The following is a 22,831-nucleotide window of genomic DNA, read 5'->3' as shown; positions in this document are numbered from 1 at the left end:
GGCCATGCTAAATTGCCCAGTGTTAGGTGAGGGGGTAAATGTAGGGAGGTGGGTTGATCTTTGGAGGGTTGGTGTACAATTGTTGGGCCGAAGGGCTTGTTTCCACACTGAGTAATCTAATCTAAAAAGTGCACAGGTGATTTGCTAGAATGTTACCAGTAGTGAAAAGGACTTGACCATGTGGAGAGACCAGAAAACGTTTTTGGGACACCCCAAGTTATGTTCAAAGTTATGGGTTTTGATAGAATTGATAAGGAGAAACAGTTTGCAAGCAGAAAATTGACAAATTTAAAATTAGTTGATTAAAAAACAAGATTGCAGACCTGAGTTTTTCCAATGTTGAGACTTCAGTTTTTTGACATTGAATTTATGTAAACAGTAAAGCAGCGCAAATTGGACAGCTCTTTCAAAAGAACTGGCATTGGTATGACGACCCAAATAGTTTCCTTTTGTATTCTGCACAACTTCATATAGCTACCAAACTACCATCAACAGAAATTGTGACTATGTGAATGACAAAATCATTGCAATATTTTGTTGAGGTTAAAACACAATGTATGAGATCCAAGATGGCGGCGACTCAGCAAGTCTGAGTTTACAGTGCTCTTCCCAAAACCTGGGTAAAGTGAGTTACTCACCCCCACCACACTTACCAAAAAAATTTCTAACCTTAATTAGCTGCTTACTATTATATTTAAGCAGTTTAATATTAAGTGGATAATGAATAAACCAAAGGGACCCCGCAGCTCTCAGAAAACAAAGACCCCTCCCCCACCCTCCTCTCCTCCTCCGGCTGCAGCTGATGTAAAAACAGGCCTTGAAGAGATGATTGCCAGGCTGGAAACGACACTCGTCAATTTCATTGCAGAATCCAGACAGAGATGGAACTCATTCGAAGAAAAGCTGCAGAAACACAGCCAGGCTATTGAGGAATTACAGGGCCGAGTGGAGGGGGCGGAGCTAAAGGCCACGACCTCCGAGGCTGCAGCACAAACAGCTGCAGAACAGGTGCCAGCTCTGGAGCAGAGAGTCCGGGCCTTTGAAATCTACATGGATGACCTGGATAATAGAAATCGGAGAAAGAATATCCGTCTTCTGGGCCTCCCTGAACAAGAAGAGAAGGGACAGTTAGCAGTATTTCTGGAGCGATGGTTGCCCCAGCTTTTAAACCTGGGGGCTGAAACTGACCGGGTAAGGGTGGAGTGGGCCTACCGGGTCGCAGTACGCGGATCTGGCCCAAACCAGCGCCCACGCCCGGTCCTGTTCCGGCTGCAGAGTTATAGGGAGAGGCAGATACTCCTGGATGCCTCCAGAAATCTTGGAAAGGATCCTAAAGCTATGATTCATGAAGGATCCAAGATTATGTTATTTCAGGACTTCTCCCCGGCTTTGGCACGAAGGAGGAAGGCGTTTGATGAGGTGAAGAAATGTCTAAGGAACTTAAATATTCAATACACCTTACGCTACCCAGCGACGTTATGCTTTACCCACGAAGGATCCGAGTATAATTTTAGATCACCAGAAGAGGCTAAGGAACTTTTAGACTCGTTTAAATAAATCGTAAGAGACAATTTATGTTGGCTTGCCTCTTCCACACTCCGTGGGGAGAAATGGATACTTTACTCTACTTTACTTTTGCTTCTGGGAGCAGGGTTGTCTTCTCTTGCTATTTTATGTTATTATACTTAATTGTAATTTGTTGGAGTTGTAATTTTATAGTTATGTGTGTTTGTACGTGGCATTGATGCTATCAGATATACTCAGGTATGGGTGGGGAGGGGTGGGGGTGGGGCGCTCACTGTCAATTCTAGCTCGGTATTATATCTAAATCCTATTAAGGAGCGCCCGGGTCAAGGGTGGGACACTGTTTGGGAGAGGATATGGTGGACCTTTAGAAAGGAAGTAAGGCCCCCTGAGAACAAGGGGGAGGATCTCCATTCAAACATGTTTTATTTTTTTTGTTCTTATTGTTTGGAAATAGTTTCCTTTTTATTATACTGTTATGAGTGTATTAGAGAACATTTTCTCTTGTTTGAAGGATGTAAGTGACTCAACTATACACTCTGGATAATTGTGGATTAGATTAGTAGTTAACTGAGTTTCATTGTTTTTCTTTCTTCTTTAGTATCATTCCTTTGAATTTTGATGATTAATATAAAAATAGATCTTAAATATATAATGTTTGTGCTTGAAAGTTCTGTTTATTTTTGTAACTGTCAAAATATTAAATTTCTAATAAAAATATCTTTAAAAAAAAACAATGTATAAACCAACTTTTACATTTTAACTTGTAACCTACAATTCATAGCTATTAGAAATAATAATTTCACAAAATAAAACTCAACAACATCTTTATGATGATGCAAGGAACTCTTACCTTCAGTTTCTCTTCCGGGACATTCAGCCAGTGGTTAAAGGCTTCCGAAAGTTTGGTTCTCAATTGTTTGCCTGATTTAAAAAGATTTCAAAATTGATTTTGTTTAATGATGCCCTTTATAGAACAATATCTGTTGGCCAACACATGACTCCAGAGCAAATGTGGTTGACTCGTGAATTGGCCAAGACACATGTATCAAACCCAAAAAAAATCTCCAAGGAATGACACTGAATTGGTAACACCTTTGACCTTGGCACCAGAAATAATGCTCATCCCAGCAAAACCTTCCTGAAACTTTCAGGAGTTGAGGGTTTGAGTTACAAAGAGAATTTTTTCACTGGAATGTAAGAGTTTGAAGGGTAATCTCGAGGAGCATGGATGAGGCGAATGACGAAGGCCTTTTCCCCAGGATGGGGATGTTCAAAATTAGGGAACATTAAAAGGTTAGAAGAAAAAAAGTTTCAATTAGTACATGAACAGCAATAGTTGCTTTTTATAAAAAGTAGTCCGTTTGAGGAATGAACTGTCGCAGGCAGAAATGGATACAGGTAGTTAGAATGTTTAAAAGACATTTAGGTAGGTACATGAATAGGAAAAGTTTGGAAGGATATGGGCCAAATGCAGGCAGATGGAACTATTATATTTTGAGAAAATTGGTTGGTGTAGACTAGTTGGACTGCAAGAGATTGTTTCTATGCTGTATGACTATGACACTTGTTACAACCATTAGTCAATGCAATCCTTCAGATCTCATTTCAGAAGTTATTAACTCAAAACCACACTGAGCAAGTCAAAATTTCAATTTGTTGGAAGCGTGTACATTTCAGCAGCATTTGATTAACCAAAATGGAAAGCGACAAACAAAAAACCACCCTTATGTAGGCATAATTGGTAATGCCAATATTTATTGCCAATCCCCTAAGTGCTGTGGGTGAGGTATCTTTTTGAATGGTCACAGAGCTGTTACGGGTACTACGTTCAAGATTTAACCCAGTGACTATGAAGCTACATCTTATAGACATCCTAGTCAATGATATGCAACCGAGTGGATACATTATCATACACTTTCTGCTCTTGTCCTTCTTGACCAATGCCTAGACTGCTGCTTAGCACATCCTGCACTTACACAGTAAGTGATGAAAGCTGCTTAAGATAAACACTATCAATTATCTAATTGACAAGCTAAAAAAAATGTAGTGAAGAGCAGACCATGTTGGCCTGGTACAGACAATGCAAGGACAGCAGGTTTCTTCTGTAAAACAACATCAGTGAATCAGTTAGGATTTCTAGGATAATCTCGGCAAAAGTCAGGACTACAGATGCTGGAAGCCAGAGCGGTGCTGGAAAAGCACAGCAGGTCAGGCAACATCTGAGGATCTGACAGCTGCAGGGTTATTTAGTTATTGATACCAACTTATTTCTGGGTTTCATAGAATAGTGCAGCACAGACAGCCGATCAATGCATCATCTTTTTAAAACTTGAACTGAATTCAAATGCTTAAGTTGTGGTCGAATTTGAATTGTTGTTCTTGTAATTATTACCAGGCCAGTGATAATCACATCACCACACATTCTGAATGAACTAACAAGAATTGGGTTTTGGACAAATACCAACTACATTGGACTATAGTTTGAAAAGGCTTTGGAATATAGTTTAGATAGCATTTAAGATATCCAAGTATAGTGGAATTTCCAATTTAAGTGGTGGGCTGTTGCAGTACCACAATGAATACCAGAGGGATCTCTTGGATCAGGAACAGTTGGAAATGTTATCAAAACTCTCCATGCTGGAAACAATTATAGTACAAACTTTCCAACCAGTGCTATACCCATAAAACAGCATCAAGACTCAACACTATAGCTAACCAAATAAAAAAGGTCCAATTCTCAGCATGCCCTTATTATAGTGTCACAGACCAAGAGTAAAGGAGTTGGCCATTCCACATCTTGGGTCTTCCGACCCAACAATTCATTTAATGCCACTCAACTCTCCTCCTTCACATGGCCCTGCACATTACTCATTCACAAAAAGCAAATCTCCTCTTGAAGGATTTGAATGAACATGCCTCTATGCTTGCAACGTATTTTATATTTGAACCACTCACTAGACAAAAAAAAACTTCTCATATCTCCGTGGTTTCTTTTCTCAGTAGAAAGTGAACAGAAGGTAAAACACAGTCAGTAAAATGAGATTGATTTGGTCTCAAGACACAAGGAATGACTGTGCTGTGTTGAAGAGTGTGCTGGACAGGCAGCATCCAAGGAGCAGGAGAGTTGACATTGAGCACAAGCCCTTCATTGGGGATGAGCCTCATCCCTGATGAAGGGCTTATTGCTCAAAATGTCAACTCTCTGCTCCTTGGATGCTGCTTGACCGCTATGCTTTTCTAGCACCACACTGTTCAACTGATCTTCAGATCCGCAGTCCTCACTTTCTCCATGACTGCGCTGTGTCCAAGAACATTTCAAGTACATAGCATGTTGCAGAAACATTTTAGTTTTTTTATATATTTTACTAAATTCCCAAAGCAGAACTGCAAGTAACAAAATCTGGCTATTTGTTTCCAACGCTTTCCAGACTTATCTAGTGATTGCATTACACGACTGAACCTTCAGAACTCACTTCTGAAAATAATCGTTTTGATTAAGAACCACCTCATCTTCACTTTCCCTCCCCAAACTCTTGAAGTAGGCAATCATACACATTTCTCCTGTCTCCAGAGACACTTTAAACAAAGGCCAGTCACTGACATGGCCATTAATCATGTATAACCATTGCTTTTGAAATGTTTTTCAATTTAGGACTGTTCAAGTAGAAAAAGCTAGAATCACTCAGATAAAATTTGAGATGATTAAATTATTTATTTGGCAGATACAAGGAAGACATGGGGAGAGGAGCTGTAGGTCAGCTGAGGTGGCAGTGGCAGTATTGGTTAGATGGGGATGTTAGTATGAAAGAGCAGGCAGACAAGCAAGACAGAAAGCAACTGATTACAGTTAATTAGCCAGCTGCAATCCTGCTGAATGCTGTCCATTTCTTTTTGCAGTTCATGGCTTGCCAGTTTCCAAAAGAAAATAATCTTTTGAATCTTTCAAAGAACTGACAGCTCATTTTGGAGTTAATCGATCAGATGAAGTACTGTGAAAGAAAAAGAATGACCATTTAGTTGCAAAGAAACATATCAGTAAAAAGGTTCAAAAGACCCTAAGTTTCCTACTATAGTGGTGCAAAGGTAGTATCTGGACTCTGGACCAGCAGGCAGGCAGTCAAGTTCACCTGCCTCAAGAGTTGTGCGATAACATCTTAGAAAAGGCAGATTTGAAAAATAGGTTGAATACAAAAAAATAAGAATTACATCTAAGATAATTGAGGCTCATCACTGGGCACGAGGGCATCGAAACTAAGGAAAGAGCCTGCTTTCTCGCCCAGATTGCTACAGCATCTCAAGTCAAAGTAACACATTGGGTTACAGAGATTTCAAAAAGAAACCGGGAATAAAGCTTGAAAAAGGCAGGTAAAACAATTTCCATTTCTCAATAGATACATCAATTTAAGCTCTACAGGAACTCCTTGTACCTCTTAAAATTCATTTTCGAATTACTGGGCATACCTAAAAAGGTAACTGCCTCCACGAGATGTAGTTCTGAGTGGAATTCATGGACTGAATCTGCCCTGAAATGAGACCATAGATGTGTTTCAATAAGTTGAAAATATCATGTCTTATGAAAGTTTGTACACACCCATGTGCCAGCTCAAATACATTTGGTAGATATGGTTTAATTTACATCCAAAGCCATTTGTAACCATGAGGAGTAGCTACATTTATTTCAAATACTCAGGGATGAGCAGAATGTATCCATTTGAAAATTAAGCCAAGACAGTTTATTTCTCTATTCATTGAAACGTGAACACAAATGGGAATGGGGAGGATGTTTGGGTGCATTGTTTTCTTAAATTCTTTTCAGGTTCTGAACACTCAAAGTGATGCTTCCTCTGGGCTTGTAGTTAGAACTGAATGTTACACCCAAGTGGCACAACTGTACAGAACAGGAAAAGCAGGCAAATAGAAGGGAAAGGGAAAAAAGGAGGTTTTACCAAATCAAGGGAACAAATGTTATTGTAGCCAGAGACAATTCCAAGATGCTATGTTGCTTTCTGCTAATTTAACTATTCCACCAAGCAACTGCAGGATCTTGTGGTGAGAAAGTGTATCAGGTATAAGCAGGGAGGAAAGAGTTAAGTTTTGAGAAACAAGAGGTTCAGCTGAGCATGGCTCAGATCAGATAAGAACTTGGGGTTAACAATGGGGTGCTGGAGGTAAGGGTAATAGGTTAACAAGGTGGAAAAGCATTCCTTGTGTAGAGCCATTTAACCATATTAGAAACATTCAGTACACAAGGTTGGCGAACAAAGTGAAGTGTTCATTATGTAAAGCCAGTTAAGGTTAAGAACACTCATTATGTAACAGCAGATGGCTTATGCTATGCTACTGACACTTGCTGATTATAACAGTCACCCAATCAATATGTATGTCACCTTATCTGGATACCCCTCCCTGTCAAATGACTTGATAATTCATTAAGAAATGCCTGTTCGAGAGAAGACTGGGAACTTGTGTCCAGGGCCTGGAATAAAAGATGAAGGAGGCAAAACTGAGCATTTGGCTTTGACAAGGTTTTTTTTTGGTGGAGGAGGAGGGGGAGAGAGCAGAATGGAACTACTGAACTGCCAGAGAGAATGTAGGCCACATCAGCATCAATAACAAAGAGGGAGGAGACTCTGTAGCAGAATTTTTGGACCTTAAGAGACAGAGGTTTGGAAAATAGGACCTCACAAAAGAAAACTTAGAGATCGCGAGGTTTTTTTTTTAGGTACTGTATGCTAGTGAGCACTAAAATCAAGAAAGGTGAAACTGACAAACATGTGGCTGGATAGGCAGAATATGAGGGCAAGTTTGCTACACTGACATTGAGATTTGTCATGATGGAGGTAGGATCTGCATAGGCTGAAATGGGCTGCAAATCACTAGGGCTGGGAAAATATCCACGTAAAGGCAGTTTGGTAGTATTGTTGGAATGGGCTTAAAATGGATTCATTTCTGGGATGGGAACAAAGCTGTACCACGAAACGTGGAGCAACATGCAAAGAACTGTTGTCAGAGACAGCACTGGTGTTATGAGAGGTCTGACTTAAGGGAGTAGAATTAGGTTAAAAATTAGGTTTGCAATGCATTTGCAGATACAGAAGTCTTGAAAAACCCAAACTAGTGAATCATCAGCACAAGATTTTTGGAAACATTATGCCACAGAAACAAAACAGCCAAAAAGTTTAAAAAATAAGGACAGAAATAGTACCAATATTCATGCACATAGCTGTTTCAGGAAGACGGGAAAGAAAATATTGGAGGACTAAGCTACTCACCCCTGCAAGCCTGCTGATCAGATTCAAATTTCAAATGCACTTATCCACCAACCTGACAACCCACATAACAGTCTGAAACCTTCTGAACTACCAATATATTTACATTGCTCCAAAATAACATGATCAATACTGTACATAGTACTTCCAAAAGAAGAAAATCCCATTTGTGCCATGAAGCATTCTCTATTTTTGTATTAAGTTTCCCCTCACAATAAAGTGAATCTTCGATTAGATACTGAACTTTTGCAATTCAGCAGCGTCCGCCCCAATCCTTCTGCGTCTCAGCATTACAATCAGAGGAACAGGAGTCGGCTAGCCCCTCAAGCCCGCTCTAAGATCATGGCTGATTAGATCACAAAGCCTTGTGCTAAAATACACCTTCTCTCACTTTGAGATCAAATTCCTTTTGTCATTTGCTTCCCCTATCCCAGTCACTAGATCTCTCTGCAGTCAATTGTCATAACCCCATAGTAAGCCATAGATTCAAGAATGAAATGAGCAAATTTTACTTGGTATTTCAATATCTAAAATTTATACAAATCCACAGTAGGGGTCCTATCACTGATCAAAAAGCAACTGCACTATTTATCCTGTCATATGAAAATCATTTACCACAACTCCCTATATTTTGTCCTTCAGCCAATTTTTAAAAATAAATAAAAATCAGAACTGACAGATATTCAAATGAATTTGTTAACCAATCTTGTGCAGTACACGAATTTTGAAAAATACATGCTACGTCCAAACCATTTTTCCTGAAAAGCAATTTTATCCATTATTTAAAAAAAAAGCACGGGCCCTTATCAAATCCATAAGCTCACTTACTCAAACTTCAGTGCCTGTGGATTTTTGCCTTGACTACTGCTTCAAGACACCAATTTGCAACAACTAAAACAATATCCTTTCACTGTACCCTGCACAAACAAGTGTCACAACATCTGACACCTCCTATATCTCAGACTCTGGCGAGACATTCTGCCATCTCCACTTCTACTTCCTGTGAAGGTCTGGGATGCAAGCCATCCAAGACCAGAACTTACCCACTCTTGATGGAACCAATCACAGAAATCCTTCGCATCAATTTTTTGATCATCCATTACTTCTGCTGGTTCTATTTCTGACAGTTTGCCTTTTTAAATGCAAACACAAAATACCCATTAAATATTAATTATGTATCACTTCAAGGCTCCACCATGCCTCTTCGAATCCTTGAACTGTTTACATATTGGTAGATTTTTTAAAAAACTGCTATTCTATTCTTTGTGCCACTCATTTCTTCCCTTCTCCAAATATTTGGCTTAGATTTCACTTCAATACATCTGATATGAACAATTCTTGTTTTTGAAAAATCTTTTCTTTATCTCTTTCATTGAAAATGAGCAGCCCTGGCTTGTATTCACATACCTTTCTCTTCTTTCACTTCTGCTTGAAAAACAATGAAACTGTCATATCACTAAATGCTAACTGGTTCAAGGAAAGAAACTTGCTGTCCTCACCAACTCCTCAGGAACTCCATTCAGACCAATGTGGATGACTCTTTCACAGCCTGCCTTAGACATCACCCAGCAAGCTCCTCAGTTATACAACCCATTCAAGATAATACTAGCATTCTCTCTTTCAAAATAAATTTTACTAAGTGAACCAAACTAATAAATTGCAGATCTGTGACAGTTTTCATGCTAATCTGGCTACCCACTTCATTTTAAAACAGGAGATTTGATGCTTTAAGAGGACATGGAAAACACCAAGGCACTATACCTGGCAACTGAAGCAGATAGTGGTAAGGCTCTAACAGGATCCTTTCAGAAGCTTGCTTGTTCTCCATAGTATTGACTCGTACAGAGGAGCGATAATCTGCATTGAATTAAATATTTAGTCAATAACCATTTGCAGACAAGATATTTGCTAATTTGTTACGCCATTGACATTAATGTTCCTGATCAGATTTAATTTCATAAATTAAAGTACAATGTAGTCATGAAATACCAATTAGGGATGTCAAGCACTATTATCTCTCCAAAAAGGTATGAATACCAATTTTAAGGATCCTCAGTGCAACACATGGAGGCAGTAGTCTCCCTAACATATTACACCAGCTACAATATTACAAGCCAAACCAAAGTCCAAACTTCAGCATTTCAGTTTCACAAAACCTCAAAGGATTAACTTGACCCGAGAGATGGATATGTTGTTATTGGAGGGGATCCTGAGGGACAGGACTTACACGTATTTAGAAAAGCAAGGACCGATGAGGGATCGTCAACATGGCTTTGTACATGGAGGAAAAAAAAAGTCTCAATAATGGGATTTGAGTTTTTGGAAGAAGTGATGAAGAGGATTGAAGGAAGATCTATACAAACTTCAGTCAGGTGTTCAATATTGTTCATGGTAGACTGGTTTGCAATGTTATATCACTTGCAATATAGGGAGAACTAGCTATTTGGATACAGAACCGCCTTTGGTTGGTCTTCCTCCTTCTTAAGTGCTGTTTTGATCTTTTTCCAATGTTCCAAAACAATGCAACAGGCTATAAAACAGTAAAAATGTGAGGAAATCAGCACCACTGAAAATACCACAAAAGGAGCAGCTCTCAACAGCCACAATTGTTTGCTGCCCTCCATCTTAGATTAGACTTACAGTATGGAAACAGGCCCTTCGGCCCAACAAGTCCACACCGACCCGCTGAAGCGCAACCCACCCATACCCCTACATTTACCCTTTACCTAACACTACAGGCAATTTAGCATGGCCAATTCACCAGACCCGCACATCTTTGGATTGTGGGAGAAACCGGAGCACCCGGAGGAAACCCACGCAGACACGGGGAGAACGTGCAAACTCCACACAGTCAGTCCCGAGTCGGGAATTGAACCCGGGTCTCAGGCGCTGTGAGGCAGCAGTGCTAACCACTGTGCCACCGTGCCGCCCACGTTAGATCACCCAGAATCCTCCCACATACTGGGATAGTGTCAGCTTAAGGGCAGAGAGGGATGAGCATTTCTAGCATTCAGGAACATTTTCCACATGAATAGACTTGCAGACCAATAAAAACTAGACAATGCAGAATCTTGTTCTTGGGAACAAGCTGGTTTAAGGAGATCAAGTGTTAGAAGGGGAAAACATGGTCAGCACATGAATCACTATCACAAGGTTTAGGATGGCTCTGAAAAAGGACATTGAAAAATCCAGGACAAAAGTAACTAAACAATTGAAAAGCAAGTCTACTAGCATTATTTGGATGTCCTCATTCTAAGTGATTAAATGCACATGTACATTACTTTACTTAATTGTCACTATGCAATCCACCAGCAGGAATTAGTAAGTACAAATTACAAGAGAGCTATGCGTTATGAAAATTATGATTGTAAACTCAATTTAAGTGAAGCACTTAAGTACTATTTGTTAAATCTTTACTTGACAAGTTAAATGCTTATTTAAGCAAAGCACAAAACAAAAACAGTAGTTGTAGGCATTTCAGCCCTCAGCCTACTCCACCATTCAATGATCACCTTTGATCACCCTACTTCCTCCTTATATCCTTGCGTCCCTTTAGCTCCAAAAGCTAAAAGTAATTCCTCCCTGAAAACCTTCCATGTTTTGGCTTCTACTGCTTCCTGTGGCAGGAAATTCCAAAGGCTCACCACTTTGGGTGAAGAAATTTCTCACCATAGTCCTCAATGACCTAATCTGTATCGTTCAACTGTGACCCCTGGTTCTGGGTATTCACTCAATGGGAACATCCCCCTTGTGTTTACCCTTCAATTTTGTCTAGTCCTGTCATGACTAACTTTCCATATCGTTTCCCCCTTTGCCTCATTCTTCCAAACTGCAGTGATACAGTCCTTTGTAATTCAGTCTTTGTTCATGTCAGTTCTGCCATCCCAGAAATCAGTCCAGAATACCTTCATTGTACTCCCTTCACATTCAGAACATTACTCAGAAATGGAGACCAAGATTGCATGCAATAGTCCAGTTGTGATCTCTTCCAAGGCCCTATAATATTGCAAGACATCTCTACTCTTATATTCAAATTCTCTTGCTATGAAGAGAAACAGACCATTTGCCTTCTTTCCTGCCTGCTGCACCTCATATCCACCTTCAGCAACTGATGTCAAGTCTTACTGCTCCTTCCTCTTTACGGATCTCACAACTGAAATATTAATCTGCCTTGTGTTTTTGAAGACATTTATTTACATTACATTTCATCTGCCATGCAAATTGCCCACAACTTAATTCACTACGATTTAAACATCTCTATCAATTTCCTCAACTAAAATTTCCACCCAGCTTCATTTTGAAGATCATGACTTGGATGGAACGTATGAAGCATGGATCAGTGTGGTATTCATCACTGGCTGCCACTCAAATTGACCAGTTATTCCTTTGTTTCCTGTCTGCCAGCCAGTTCTTCGTCCATTTCAGTACACTACCCCTAATCCCATGTACTTAAATTTTACAGGCTGATCTCTTGATGAACCTTAGCGAAGACTTTTGAAAATTCAAGCAAACCACATCCACTGTTTCATCCTTAAATCTCCTAGTCACACTTTAAAAATTCTCAATAGATAGTCTTGTTTGATTGGCCTTATGTGAACTTATGCTGATTCTATCTCATTCTATCATTTTACATCTTTTAGACTAGCAGACCTCCTCCCCATACCAAAAAGGTAAGGCTAACCAGTCCAATTAGTTGGTTCTCTCTACCCTTCTGGTGGAATTACATTAGCTACCATCCAATCCACTATTCCTGAGCCTATAAAACTGGGGATACTAAATACCTCTCCAAGTATATTCCTTAGAGGAGAAATTGAAAGATGTGAAAAATCACCCATGGCTTATCAAGGAAGTAAAGGATAACAATAATAAAGCCTTGGGCACATCATACTGCCATCTGTGTTTTAAGTTCTCTGTTCTTCAAAGGGCTACTAAAAACAAGATCAGAAGAGCCAAGATGAATTACAAACAAAACTAGCAGTAAAGGGAAGCACTGAGACCAAAACCTACTACGAGTACATACAAAAGAACTATAAGTAAATGTTCACCCTTACAAGGATGACATGACTAGGTACTAATGGGAAAATAAAACATGAATCTCATATTTTGTCTCTTCTCACAGTCTAAGATAACAGGGATAAGGTGCAAGTAAACTCATGAGATTAAAGGCAGATAAGCCCCTCAGGCCTAGGGTATGAAGGTAGGTGGTAATGAGGAATGGATGCAGCAGCTATGATATTCCAAAGTTGCCTGGATTCTGGCAACTTTGGATTGGACATATGCTCATGTGAGACAGCCTTATTCAAAATAAAAAGGGGGAAGCTAGAAACCAGTCAGTTTGACCTCCATAGTGAGGAATTCCTGGAATCAGAACTTTTTTTCTGCCGTCCCTGCACCCCATTTGACAAAGACTCGCAACCACCCTCCGAGGACCCCTTCTCCTTCCTACAAACTTCCTCTTCCAGCCACCTACCCACCCTGGACCTCCTTATTCCCAACTGCCAACATCAGCATCTTTATTTCTCCACCTCCTCACCCCTCAATGTGCAGTGCTCCACTTGCCACATCAATCCCTGTTTTGTTATCAAACCAACAGATGAAGGTGGGACTACAGATTGAACACCAAGTCAATACCATGTCATACCTCCACCTTGACAACGACCCCATCATGGCCATCAGTCCATGACCTTATTGCATCAGGTGATCTGACCTCCACCCTCAGCCCCCCTGCCCACACTGCTGGTTGTACCTGTTCCAAGATCCATGAGCCCAGCTACTCCAGCCGATCCATCGCCTCTGCATATTCCTGCAACCGTTAACTTATTTCTTCCTGCTTCAACTCCATTCTCTCCACCTTGATCCAAGCACTTCCCACCAATGTGTGGTCTGGGATACCAACCACATCCTTCACCTCTGCGGAAACTTGTGTTCCCTGGCTCCCAGCACTTCACTTTCACTATGGAAATGTAGAACTTATACATGTAAAAAATGAGGTCTGCAGATGCTGGAGATCACAGCTGCAAATGTGTTGCTGGTCAAAGCACAGCAGGTCAGGCAGCATCTCAGGAACTTATACATGCCCATTTCCCATAGTGATGGGCTGCAGGCTCTCAGTTTCTTCCTCTTCAACAGACCCATTCAGTCCCCCATTACAATACAGCTTCATCTCACTGAATTAATCCTCATCCTCAAAAATTTCAACTCTTCCAATTTCCTCCAAAGCCAGGCAATGGTCATGCACAGTCGCATGGGCCCCAACTATGCCTACCTCTTAACTGCCTACAAACAGCCCCTCTTCAGCACACCCGTAGATACAGTTCCTCAACTCTTCCACCATCACATCTATGACTACATTGGTAACGCATCGTACATTCAGGCAGAACCGTATCAGTTCATAGCCTTCAACAGCTTCCACCCTACCTTGAAATTCACTTGGTCACCTCCCAGTCTTTCCTGGACTTCTTTTCCATCTCTGGCAAAAGTTTATAGACTGACAGTTACTGTAAGCCCAAACTCCCATATCCACTTGGACTACACCACGTCCCCAATCCATATCCTCTGCAACTCCATCTATTTTTTCCAGCTCCATCTCAGTCACATCTACTGAGGAAACATTCCACTCAAGCATCCCTGATGTCCACCTATTTTAGATATGCTTTTTCCAATATCCAGAAAGTGCTCGACCACACCACTGCTCTAACCCTCCACCCAAACATGAGACAGGGTCCCCCTTGACCTTCCTTTCCACTCCACTAGTCTCTGCATCCAACATATCATTTCCACGAACTCCAACTGGACCCCATCACCAAGAACATCTAGCTCCCTCCAACACTGCTTTGCACAAGGACCATTCTCTTCAATCTTAGGTATCCTCATTTTCCCATGCAACTGCCAATCAAAACCTGCCTGTTCAGTACCTCCCTCACCTCCATCCAGGGACCCAAAAATAGTCTCACCTGGAAGGACTGAGGTTCACCTACAGCTCCTCCAACCTAGTTTACAGGTGAGAGGACTCAACATCAAGTTCCCCAATTTCAAATAACCTGCCCACCCATTCCCCCCCCCACTCCTTTTCCAGCCCAGCCACCTCCTAGTGACTTTCTTCCAGCTACCAATTGGATTCAATCCTCCCATCAACCAACCACTTGTGCTTTTTCCTGAGATTCTTATGCAGCTGATGCAAATGCCAGCTTCTATTAACAAGCAAAAAAATGTTATTAAGCAAATACATTACAAGCTCTGAAGAAACCCTTAACACATTTCGCAATGCTTACGAAGCCACGCCAAGGGTTATCTGAACAAAGGAAACAGACCTTCCTTTATACAAAATCTTTACACTGTGATGCCCAACACAAACCCTCATTCACATGCCACTCAAGACAAGGCAGGGACCACATCATTTCTAGAAACAATAAATGTAAACCATCCCCTAATGGCCAAATCTGTGAACATTTTCTTCTAAAAACATGGAGTAGTCAAAATTCCAACTGCAACGTTCTTATTGATTTCGAATAGGATGATGCAAATGACTGACTGGCAAGGAGTGGGAATGTAAATTCCTTACAAGTCACAGGAATCCCACCCTAGCCTTGGTACATCCAATTTCGTGCAGGTCAGCAGAGCAAATCAACCTTTTAATAGCACACCCACCACCTGTATTCACTAACTCACCATTCTGCTTCCCTCCCACCCCCTGACAAAACCAACTACGTGCAGCTCTCCCTACCCACATGCCCATCCCTGAAGGGTTAGGCCCAAAATATCAAATTCTCCACCTCCTGTTGCTGCCTGGCTTGCTGTGTACTTCCAGCCGCCTGCTGGTCTACTCTGGATTCCAGCATCTGTGTTTGGTCTCTGACTTGACATTCCTCACAGACATATCAAATATGATTAGATTAGATTCCCTACACTGTTGAAACAGGCCCTTTGGCCCAACCAGTCCACACCAACCCTCTGAAGAGTAACCCACCCAGGCCCATTTCCCTTATGCATCTATCACTATGGGCAATTTAGCACAGCCAATTCACCTGACCCACACATCTTTGGAATGTGGGAGGAAACCAGAGGAAACCCACACAGTCACCAGAGGCTGGAATCAAACCTAGGACCCCGATGCTGTGAGGCATCAGTGCTAACCACTGAGCCACTGTGCCAGCCAATATGAACAAGCTTAACTGTAAAAAGGTCCAAAACTTGTGTCAACATCTTCACTGAATTTTTATTTTGGAGCTGCAAACCATTTGCTGACAGCTAAAGGTGATCTTTGAGCAGCAGCCCTGTCAACCACCCTTAAAACTCACTCATTTTAGTGCAAGCATACATACCAACTCAAAAGATACATACCACTAAATTCACCAAAAGGCTTGTTCAACAAGAACTTCCAAACCCACCACCACCTAAAACAATGAAAACATCAGACAGAGGAAAGCACCCACTACCTGCAAGCTCCCTACACATTCATACAACACTCCAATTTAGAAATACATTGCTATTGCTTCAATGATATCAAAATTCTGGAACTCTTTCCAAACAGCACTATGGGTGCCCCTCCATCCAATGAGGGCAGTTCAGCGAGATAGATGACCATCTTCTCCAGGGAAATCATGAAAGGGCAATAAATGCTGATCAATCCCTCAATGCCTACATTTCATGGCCTAATATGAAATAGTCTCACTGTAACTACACAAAACACTAGTCAGCAGTCATAATCGGAATATTTATATAAAAGGATACAACTATGAATAAGTAGCTTAAAACACAAACTAAACAAGTCATTCAAAGCAGCAAGCAACTAGTTGTGCTTGCAAAGTAAAACAATTTTCCCAATCAGGATGCAACTGAAAGATTCTAGACCTTTCAATGGCTGCTCATAAGATCATTCTAGAATGATGGTTTCCAAAAGCTGCTTTAACCTTCCTCTTTGATTCTTAACATGCACTTTTGGAGCACAGCAAGCTGAGAAACTTTGGCTCAATGGAGAGAATAACAGTTTAATGACTCCACTCCAATTCAGATTCTTCTCCATTTCATCTGGTCACAAAGTCCTTTACAAACAGTAGTTATTTTTGGAAAGGAGGCACCAAGTAGAAAGCTGCAGCTAATTCAAAGTTTCAAACAGTGCATTAAGCTATCAGCTACACTTTGTTTTTGAGCTTAATTAAGTGGAGAAATACTGGACAGCACCACCCGCCCCCCCACCTCGAGTGCCATGGAATGTTTTGTGCAGCTGAATGTAGTGGCTGTTTAGTACCATTTCTTGACTTCACATGAACTGAACTGGAGAGGATGTTCCGGACTTCAGGAGAAGACAGAAATGCCTTCAGCATCTGCACTCCGCATTCCTACCTGAAAATTATTGCAAATGCTTTAACCTCAGTTTTTGTCCTGATATAGTGGCTCTATTGTCATTGAAGACAGACGTTTGAAGAGCCTACAGCTCCAGTGAATTCTTTCACTTCCTATCATTCATTTCTGGATTCACAAGACTGCAGACATCATGCATTTTATTGTTCATAGGATCACTTGGATATCAAACAGCTTGTGATAGAACAAAGTACTCCTGTGAGATATTAAGGATTAATTTGCTCTGCCAACCTGCAGGAAATTGGCTGTTCTAAGGCTAGGGTGGTATGTCTGTCTCATAGGTAGAACTTAAGAAGTTTACATTCCCATCCATTGCCATTCAGAACCATTTGCATGACCACTTCCTAGTTATTCAGAGTACAAAAGTTACATTGATTTCTGAATAGGGGATAAGAACATTGCAATTAAAATTCTGACTACTCCCTGTAGTTAAACGATTCATGACAGATTGGATCATTAAGGGAGGATTTCCATTATCCAGTTTCAGGACATGATCAGGTCACAATGTCTTGAGTGATATGTGACTGAGTTGCCTTATAGGTATTACTAACTGTGATGTAAAGATTTGTAAAGGATGAACTGTTCGTTTGTTCAGAGATCCCTTGACATGGCTTTGCAAGCATTGCAAAGGGTGTTGAGGGCTCCTCCACACCTTGTACTTGCTTAATAAATTTTGGCTGTTCACAGAAGTTGAGTATATTACCAAATGTGTAAGCTTATTTTTTTTCCTCGAGACATTAAACACCAGTGGCACAGTAGTTAGCACTGCTGCCTCACAGCACCAGAGACCTGGATTCAATTCCCACCTCAGGCAACCGTCTGTGTGGAGTTTGCACATTCTCCCCGTGTCTGCGTGGGTTTTCACTGGGTGCTCCGGTTTCGTCCCACAGTCCAAAGATGTGCAGGTTAGGTGAACTGGCCATGCGAAAAGTAGGGGAATTGGACTGAGTGGGTTGTGCTTCAGCATGGACCTGTTGGGCTGAAAGGCCTGCTTCTGCACTAAGTAATGTAATCTAATCTAAACCTGAATAATAGTTTCACCAAGTTGATACCCTTAGTCATTAAAAATTGGATATCAAAGGTTATGGAGAAAGACAGGTGGTGAGAATGATCAGATCAGACATTTCACTGAATGACAATGCAACTCCATGGACTCAATGGTTTAATTCTACACTTGTGGTCTTAGAAAGTCACTACTCCAATCTTGTAAATTACAACTAAACTATGTTTGATAGTTATGTCAACCTTCACTCAAAATGTTCCCAACCAAATCATTTAGAACTCGAGATTCAAAATCCCCAGTGTCCTGACTTTTACCTGTCATTTAGTTGATAAAGCTCCCAATCCACTCTACCACCTTTGATGCTTTGGTTCCCATTGAAAGCACTCCCTTCCCTCACTGCAAAAGGTCCAGGAGAATGATATTCACCTCAATTCCCTTAATTGCAACTAATGCATGCAAGCTTTTACAGATATGATTTGGAGGAGCCGGCATTGAAATGGGGTGGACAATGTTAAAATTCCAACAGGTTTGGATGTAGATTTGCTTGCTGAGTTACAAGATTCATTTCCCTACAACGTAACATCTTCAGTGGACCTCAAGTGAAGCAAAGCTGAGAATTCCTGCTTCTATTTATGTTTGGGTTTCTTTGGGTCAGTGATGTCCTGTCCTGTGGTGACATTATTTCCTGTGAAGTCACTTTCTGTTCCTTTTCTCAGGGGGTGGTAGATGGGGTCTAACTCAATGTGTTTTTTTGATAGAGTTCTGGTTGGAATGTCATGCTGAGGAATTCTCATGCGTGTCCTTGTTTGGCTTGTCCTAGATGGATGTGTTGTCCCAGTCAAAGTGGTGTCCTTCCTCATCCGTATGAGAGGATAGTAGAGAGAGAGGGTCATGTCTTTGTGGCTAGTTGGTGTTCATGTATCCTGGTGGCTAGTTTTCTGCCCGTTTGTCCAATGTAGTGTTTGTTACAGTCCTTGCACAGTATCTTGTAAACGACATTAGTTTTGCTTGTTGTCTGTATAGGGTCTTTCGAGTTCATTAGCTGCTGTTTTAGTGTGTTGGCAGGTTTGTGGGCAACCATGTTGCCAAGGAGTCTGAGTAGTCTGGCAGTCATTTCCAAGATGTTTTTGATGTAGGGTCGAGTGGCTAGGGTTTCTGGACGTTTCGTCTGCTTGTCTGGGTTTGTTGCTCAGAACTCAATGGACCATGTTTATTGGGTACCCATTCTACATGGTATAGGTGATTTTTCTATGCTTTGCATAGTTACTCTGTGCTGCAGTGTGCGCGCTGGCTTGTTGAAATAATGTTCTGATGCAGCCTTTTGGGATGATTGCTTCTGTAGTTAAACATTTGGTCTGTAAGCATGGTTTTCCTGTAGATGCTGTTTTGAAGTTCCCCATTGGCTGTTCGCTCTACTGTAACATCTCAGAAATGGTAGTTTGTTGTTGTTTCCTCCTCTTTAGTGAATTTTATGCCAGTAAATGGTATTATTGATGGTCCTAAAAGGCTTTCTCTATTTTGTTTAGTGATGAAGGTGTCACCCACATAGTGGACACAAAATTTGAGTTGGATGGTTGGCAGAGCTGTTTGTTCTGGTCTCTGCATTACTACCTCTAAGAACCACAATATCGGAGATCCAATGGGAGTTCTGTTGGTTTGTTTGGAGGTTGCGCTTTGTCTGAGGCCCACTGAAGATGTTACCTAGCAGGGTAACGAAACATTTGGAAATGAACCTTGCAGCTCAGCAAGCAAACCTACATCCAAAACCTCAACCTGAGCTACAAATCTTAAAACTCACTCCAACGGGTTTATTTGGAAGCACTAGCTTTCAAAGTGCTGCTTCATCAGAGGGTTGGAGGACCACAAGACAAATTATAGTCAAAAATTTAGTGTCATTGAATTCGTAGTGTAGGAACAGGCCCTTCAGCCAAACAAGTCCACACCGACTGTCCAAAGAGTAACACACCCAGACTTATTCCCCTATCCTATTACCACCTTTCACCCTGACTAATGCACCTAACTAACATTCCTGGACACTACATGCAATTTCGCATGGCTAATTCACCTAACCTGCAAAACAAGTCTTTGATCTTTTAGAATGGGTTTGCTAGTTTTGGTTTGTTAATGGAAATTCCAGAACTCCTTTCAAGTTACATTCTCAAATAACTTCAGGCTTTGTAACAAAAGGTGTCATCTCAGCTCAAACAATGCATTAAAAGGTGTGAGGTTAGAGTCAGTCTGAATCCTAATCTTGAGTCTCACTAGCTTCTGGTGACTGTGTGGAGTTTGCACATTCTCCCAGTGTCTTGCGTGGGTTTCCTCCAGGTGCTCCAGTTTCCTCCCACAGTTCAATGATGTGCTGGTCAGGTGAACTGGCCATGCTAAATTGCCCATAATGATAGGTGCATTAGTCAGAAGGAGTGGGTCTGGGTAGGTTACTCTTCGCACGGGCAGTGTGGACTGGTTGAACCGAAGGACCGTTTCCACACTGTAGGGAATCGAGTCTAGTTCTATTTCTAAAGTGGAATTTGCAAATAATTATATGAACAGACTGTAGGTTTTGCATTTTGAGCAAAATCAAACATAATTCTGCAAACAAAAATTCACTCCATAAACATGTATACCAAATTTAGCTATCAGCCTCCAATCGGCTACTTGGCATTGTTGCTTGTTCCGAAGTCCGCCTTTAGAGAATAGTCACCTGAAGGTCCCAGGCCAAATGTCACCTTTAATGCATTGTCGGAGCTGAGGTTAGAAAACCTGAAGTGATCTTGAGAAAATGACTAGAAAGGAGTTTGGGTTCACATTCACAAACCAAAACTAGCAAACCCATTTTAAAAGCTTAAAGACTAACCTAGGTTATCATTTCAGCCACATAACACTAACCTTTTGCTATTAATTCTGTGTTTTATGGTGCTACGCCACAACTACCTAATGAAGCAGCACTTCGAAAGCTAGTGCTTCCAAATAAACTTGTTGGACTATAACCTGGTGGTGTGATTTTTAACTTCTACAGACATAGTAGACAGTTAGATTAACCATTCACTTCTGGTTAGATAACGAAACACTGCTAGTTCCCACTTTGATCTTCTGAAACTACTCTGCTCAAACTGGTTCTGCCGCTAAGTAGATTTTCTTTTTAAAAGTGGTGATATTAAGTGAAGGTCCGATAAGAGATTCTCAAGTATTTTTTCCCTACAAGTTCGAGAACAACAGACATCAAGTATCACAGCATGGCAACAATTTGTACTGAAGATCTTTATGTCACCTCTTTCTCAATGTAAGAAATGGTCTGAGCAAAATGCTCAACAGTAATGCAAAGATGACTTCTTAACAGACTGCAAGTATTGTGCTTCTAATATAAAAGCACTACTTAAGATCAACATGCCTAAGTATAATAGTACCTAGAAGTGGAATTTGATTTTTTTAAAAATTGCTGAGAATTGCTATTCCAAGCATTTCAAAGAAATTTACCTGAATGGAAACAAATGTTCAACAAACCCTCAAAGTATCAAAACAACAAACCTTCTCAGAAAACAATTAAAAAATGCCAGTATGACAGCTCTATTTGCACTGGAGATCATTTACAGAAGGAAAAGTAAGTAAGTGATGAACAAGCATGTTACTTCTAAAAAAGAAACAAAAAAAATCAAAAATAAAGATGAACCAAGAGGTGCCAAATTCAGTGTATTAACTTTTAAAGCAGAGATGAGACTATTGCCTTGTATAGAACAATTTCTCCAGGGTTCATGAATGAGATGGTAATAATTGCCTGCATAAGTGATGGAGAGCAGATGCAGTGTAAAAACAAAGTCAAATGGAAGTTGACAAGTCGTAACTAGTGTTCGAAGGGTGACCAGACCTGAAATGTCGAACTCTGCTTTCTCGGTGCATATGCTGCAAACCTGCTGAGTTTCTACAGCTATTTGTCAATTTTTGTCATAATTTAATCTTGTGTGCAGTTCCCATAGAAGACATTCTATTGAAAAAGACTGAATGATGGGAGCACATTTCTGGCCTTTGTTAAGTTCTTTTCTCTACACATCATTTCCACACTTTATGCAACTGTAAAATACCAACTTCTGTTAACCAAATTTTAAGCACAGTACAGTACAAGCTGTGGAGAAACTCTTAACACACCTTTCCTATGCTTGTGAAATCCTTCCTTTATACAAAATCTTTACATCACAGTCAGTAATGCCCACAAGACAACCTCCAGCCACGACCTCAGTCATATGCCACCCAAGAAACAATGCAGTGACCACATCTCCAGAAACAAAACAAGCCAAGTAATGAAAATCACCCCAGAATGGCTAAATCTGGTGGGAATTGTATTTTTCCTCACTGTAGGGTGTGGTCAGAATTCCAATTGCAATGTTCCAACTGACTTCTGAATAGGTGATGATGTAGGTAGCTTTGAATGGCAATGGAACATCCATGTAAATGGCTCTGAATAATAGATTGAGAGAAAATTACATCTAAGTCAAAGGCATCTCACCTGAGGCCCAGGTGATCAATTTCCTCCAGATCAGCAGAGCAAATTAACTCTTGAATATCACAGTTTGACACATTTGTGCTAGTTCACAGTCAGATGTGCAGCACAGAAACAGACCCTTCAGTCCAACTTGTTCATGTTGACCAGATAACCTAACCTAATCTAGTCCCATTTGCC

The 22,831-nt window shown here is 40.8% G+C and overlaps 1 protein-coding gene across 9 annotated transcripts in view; it reads right to left on the bottom strand.

Moving 5' to 3' along the window:
- The window catches only part of ggps1 (geranylgeranyl diphosphate synthase 1), a 49,791-nt gene that overhangs the window by 8,581 nt on the left and 18,379 nt on the right, over nt 1–22,831 (bottom strand). For 6 of the 9 annotated variants that reach the window (XM_060852583.1, XM_060852575.1, XM_060852568.1 and 3 more), the window contains 2 exons: nt 9,558–9,653; nt 2,378–2,448 (listed from right to left, as the gene is read on the bottom strand). In XM_060852583.1, coding sequence (XP_060708566.1) covers nt 2,378–2,448; nt 9,558–9,624 — 138 coding nt within the window. In that variant the 5' untranslated portion in view covers nt 9,625–9,653. Of the gene's footprint in view, nt 1–2,377; nt 2,449–5,954; nt 6,051–9,557; nt 9,654–22,831 lie in introns of those variants that run through there. The other 3 variants (XM_060852619.1, XM_060852610.1, XM_060852622.1) reach the window with 2 other exon arrangements.

Source organism: Hemiscyllium ocellatum, chromosome 3, assembly GCF_020745735.1.
Source record: "Hemiscyllium ocellatum isolate sHemOce1 chromosome 3, sHemOce1.pat.X.cur, whole genome shotgun sequence".
Taxonomy (NCBI): domain Eukaryota; kingdom Metazoa; phylum Chordata; class Chondrichthyes; order Orectolobiformes; family Hemiscylliidae; genus Hemiscyllium; species Hemiscyllium ocellatum.
The sequence above is the reverse complement of the archived record's forward strand: the minus strand, read 5'-3'. Positions and strand labels throughout refer to the sequence as shown.